Raw genomic sequence first — 1,433 nt, 5'->3', positions numbered from 1 at the left:
TATATATATATATATATATGAGCTGAGCTTATCCAAGCTCAAGCTTGGCTCATTTAATTTATGAGCTCAATTTCAGGCTCAAGCTTGGCTCACCAGCTCACGAGCTTAGCTTATCGAGCTGTTAACGAGTCGAGCTCGAGCTGGCTCATGAGCTGGCTTGACTCACTTCCAGCCCTATGTGGGATACTTGAAGTTGAGTAGTGGATTTTACAATATTCTTTTAGTTCTTGTTAATTCTTACGAACGTGTTTTTATCATTTATGGCAGACTCAAGATGATTACAAGGTCATAAACATGGATCAATGGATGGGATTTTTCCGGTTTTGCAATGAGGTAGGAACTTTTTTCTGCCATGTCTAGATGTTATTATAATAATTATCCCTTCAGCCATTTTGCAGAATCACATATGAAGAATATGTATTTGTTGTAGCTCCATTGGCTTCTTAACCATTTGCATTTCGGTACTTCATGTTGAATTTCTTGACTTGCTATTTTAATCTTTTCATTTATTCGCAGATAAGTTTCCCAGCGCTCGATAACTATGATCCAGAACTTGCATGGCCATTGATCCTCGACAATTTCGTTGAGTGGCTGCGAGAAAACCAAAAGTGATCTTAGATTTTCAGCCACCTGATTCTCTGTGAAGCAGAATCATTGGTATGCATTTCAACCCTTTCTTCATTCCTCATAATATCTTTTGGTTTCATGAAGCTTTTGTTTCTGACTTATACTAATTTGATTTGTTGGCAGCAGCACTTGTTCAAGTAAAAGCAGAACTTTTGGAAAACTACCAAAATCAGATAGAGATGCTTTGTGGTTGTGGCTTGTTTTTATCCTTAGCAAGCTCTTGTTCTTTCTGATGATGGCCCAAGTTTCTAAAAAGGGCATATATATTAAACATGAACCATTATTGCATTATCCTTTACATTTTTGCTATTTTGTGATATATAGATGCAGTTGAGGGTTAGATACAAGCTTGCACTTTGTGATTATTCCCACAATCCAACATCATCACCATCGTCTCTTCCTATTCATATAATTCACATTAATAGCTTTTGTTAAATTGAATTGAGTTGAGTGAGACTGGTATTTATATTGTCATAGTTATACACAATGAAAGTCATATTTGATCCCAAGTTCTTGCAATCTCGTTATATTTTATCCAAAAATGTGTCCAATATTAGTATTCATCATTTTATTAAAGTTGATTTTTTTTTAAAAAAAAAAGTTATATCCCTATTTTCATTTTCATTCACCAAGGCAACCTATTAATTAGAAGTATGCGCTATTCATTTAATAATATCAAGTATTAAGAGGTTACTTTAACTAGAAAATTTTATAGTTTTTCTTTATTAAATACACAATAATTGCATTAAAAACTCTTAACAAGACCGTAAAATATTTGAGTTAGTAATTTTATGTATGGTTTTGTC

At 33.4% G+C, this 1,433-nt stretch overlaps 1 protein-coding gene across 3 annotated transcripts in view; it reads left to right on the top strand.

The window, feature by feature from the left end:
* Nucleotides 1-1,136, top strand: part of LOC107618676 (DCN1-like protein 4) — a 4,333-nt gene extending 3,197 nt beyond the window's left edge. For 2 of the 3 annotated variants that reach the window (XM_021110773.1, XM_016320803.2), the window contains 3 exons: nt 268-333; nt 517-657; nt 751-1,136. In XM_021110773.1, the coding sequence (XP_020966432.1) occupies nt 268-333; nt 517-612 (162 nt within the window). In that variant the 3' untranslated portion in view covers nt 613-657; nt 751-1,136. The remainder of the gene's footprint in view (nt 1-267; nt 334-516; nt 658-750) is intronic. The other variant, XM_016320804.2, reaches the window with a different exon arrangement.

This window comes from Arachis ipaensis, chromosome B09 (genome assembly GCF_000816755.2).
Source record: "Arachis ipaensis cultivar K30076 chromosome B09, Araip1.1, whole genome shotgun sequence".
Lineage (NCBI taxonomy): Eukaryota > Viridiplantae > Streptophyta > Magnoliopsida > Fabales > Fabaceae > Arachis > Arachis ipaensis.
The sequence above is the reverse complement of the archived record's forward strand: the minus strand, read 5'-3'. Positions and strand labels throughout refer to the sequence as shown.